At 38.2% G+C, this 1,744-nt stretch overlaps 1 protein-coding gene across 1 annotated transcript in view; it reads right to left on the bottom strand.

The window, feature by feature from the left end:
- Nucleotides 1–416: 416 nt before the first annotated feature.
- Nucleotides 417–1,744, bottom strand: part of LOC108769975 (uncharacterized) — a 7,314-nt gene continuing 5,986 nt past the window's right edge. Inside the window, exon 2 of the mRNA XM_018521241.1 lies at nt 417–607. Within this exon, the coding sequence (XP_018376743.1) occupies nt 417–607 (191 nt within the window). The remainder of the gene's footprint in view (nt 608–1,744) is intronic.

Below are 1,744 nucleotides of genomic sequence, written 5' to 3'. Positions count from 1 at the left end.
TACTGTCTACACACCCCACTGTCTACATGGGTTACAAATATTCCAAGCGGACACTGTCTAAGCACTACTACATACGTTTAATTTATTTTATAGCATTGATTTCAAATTTCGTGCACTCTGACTGAAACAAAACCAAGCGCATGCACATGAAGTCAAAGAGCATGAAGAAGGCATACTCGTAGCACTACACGTAGTCGATATGACAGATATTCTAACCTGAATAGTCGTGAACTTTAACGCTTAATATCTCGGTTCGCGGGGCAGAGCGGCGCTTTTTTCTACCAGATTCTTTCGTTTTATGGAAAAACGCGTCGAATGAGCATAATTTCATCGATTTTTAAGAGGATCGACTTTATTGCACCTTTACCCATTTTGTTATGACGTTTCAGACCTGAAGCAAAAGTAGGCTCTTTATTTCAATAAATCTCCAGAAATAAAAGAACTGCCTCATCTGGCCAAATATAAGATTCTTTCTTGGCTTCGTTTGCTATAGGTGTATCTACACAGATTACAGATTCTTTTAATTCGTTATGTTCAAGTTCATCAATCATAGCCATATTTCGCCTCTCCCTTTCCCGGTCTACCAGAAGTTTAAGAACTTCAGCATCTATCAAAATAAAGTAAGATGCTAATTACTAAAGGCATTTTACAAAAAATGGAAACTACTTTAAAAAAGAAACAATTTAACTTTAATGTTCTAAGCATGAAATCTGCCCCACATACATAAAAAAAAACAATTCTAAGCATACAGAATAAACATTACACTGCTGTTTTTTTTAAGAAACTTTGAAGTTTGAGGTCATAATGAAAGCTTTTCACGATAATACTTACTGCCAGTTATTGCTGTTACAAATTCCGCATCGGATACGTTAATCCATAATTCATCATCGACAAAAATTTGGAGTTCTTTCATTTTGTGTTAAATGTGGTTATTTGCATAATAGCTACTAACAACAGAAACAGTTTTTCCCGCTTAAAATGATCATAAAGCGGGGAGCACAGACTCTTGCATAACGCATAACATATGAGGCATAAGAAATTGAACCAACCAGAATTCTCTATTACATGGAAGGGAAAGAAACGGAGAACTTCGATTGGTACATATTCTTATGCATTACGTGTTATGCGTTATGCAAGAGTTTGTGCTCCCCGCTTAACCCTTGCGCATTGACATCGCATGAACTGCCTCACCTCGGGAACAGAGGCAGTCCATGCGCTGTCTTAAGGCCCGTCTACAATACACGGAGTAAGAAGAAATTGACCAATCGGGCCTTGAGGCGTCGTCTACAATACACGGAATAAGAAGTAAGAGTAAAGGCCCGTCTACAATGCACGGAGTAAGAAGTAAGAGTAAGAAATTGACCAATCACAGTCAAATGTGAGAAGAATAATCGACTGTGATTGGTCAATTTCTTACTCTTACTTCTTACTCCGTGTATTGAAGACGGGCCTAAGAAATTGACCAATCACAGTCGAATGTGAGAAGAATAATCGACTGTGATTGGTCAATTTCTTACTCTTACTTCTTACTCCGTGTATTATAGACGACGCCTTAAGGCCATTCTCCATAAGACGCAAAACGCTGGTTGCAAGTCGCAAAACTAGAAACTAACCTAACGTATTTTAATTATAATATGATTGTAGGACGCAGAACGCAGGACGCGAAAGTTGAAGTCGACCCAACTTTCTGCGTCCTGCGTTCTGCGTCCTACAATCATATCATAATTAAAATACGTTAGGTTAG

The sequence above is a fragment of the Trachymyrmex cornetzi genome, unplaced genomic scaffold (genome assembly GCF_001594075.2).
Source record: "Trachymyrmex cornetzi isolate Tcor2-1 unplaced genomic scaffold, Tcor1.1 scaffold978, whole genome shotgun sequence".
Taxonomy (NCBI): Eukaryota; Metazoa; Arthropoda; class Insecta; order Hymenoptera; family Formicidae; genus Trachymyrmex; species Trachymyrmex cornetzi.
Note: the sequence above shows the minus strand (reverse complement) of the source record. Positions and strands in the feature narration are given on the sequence as shown.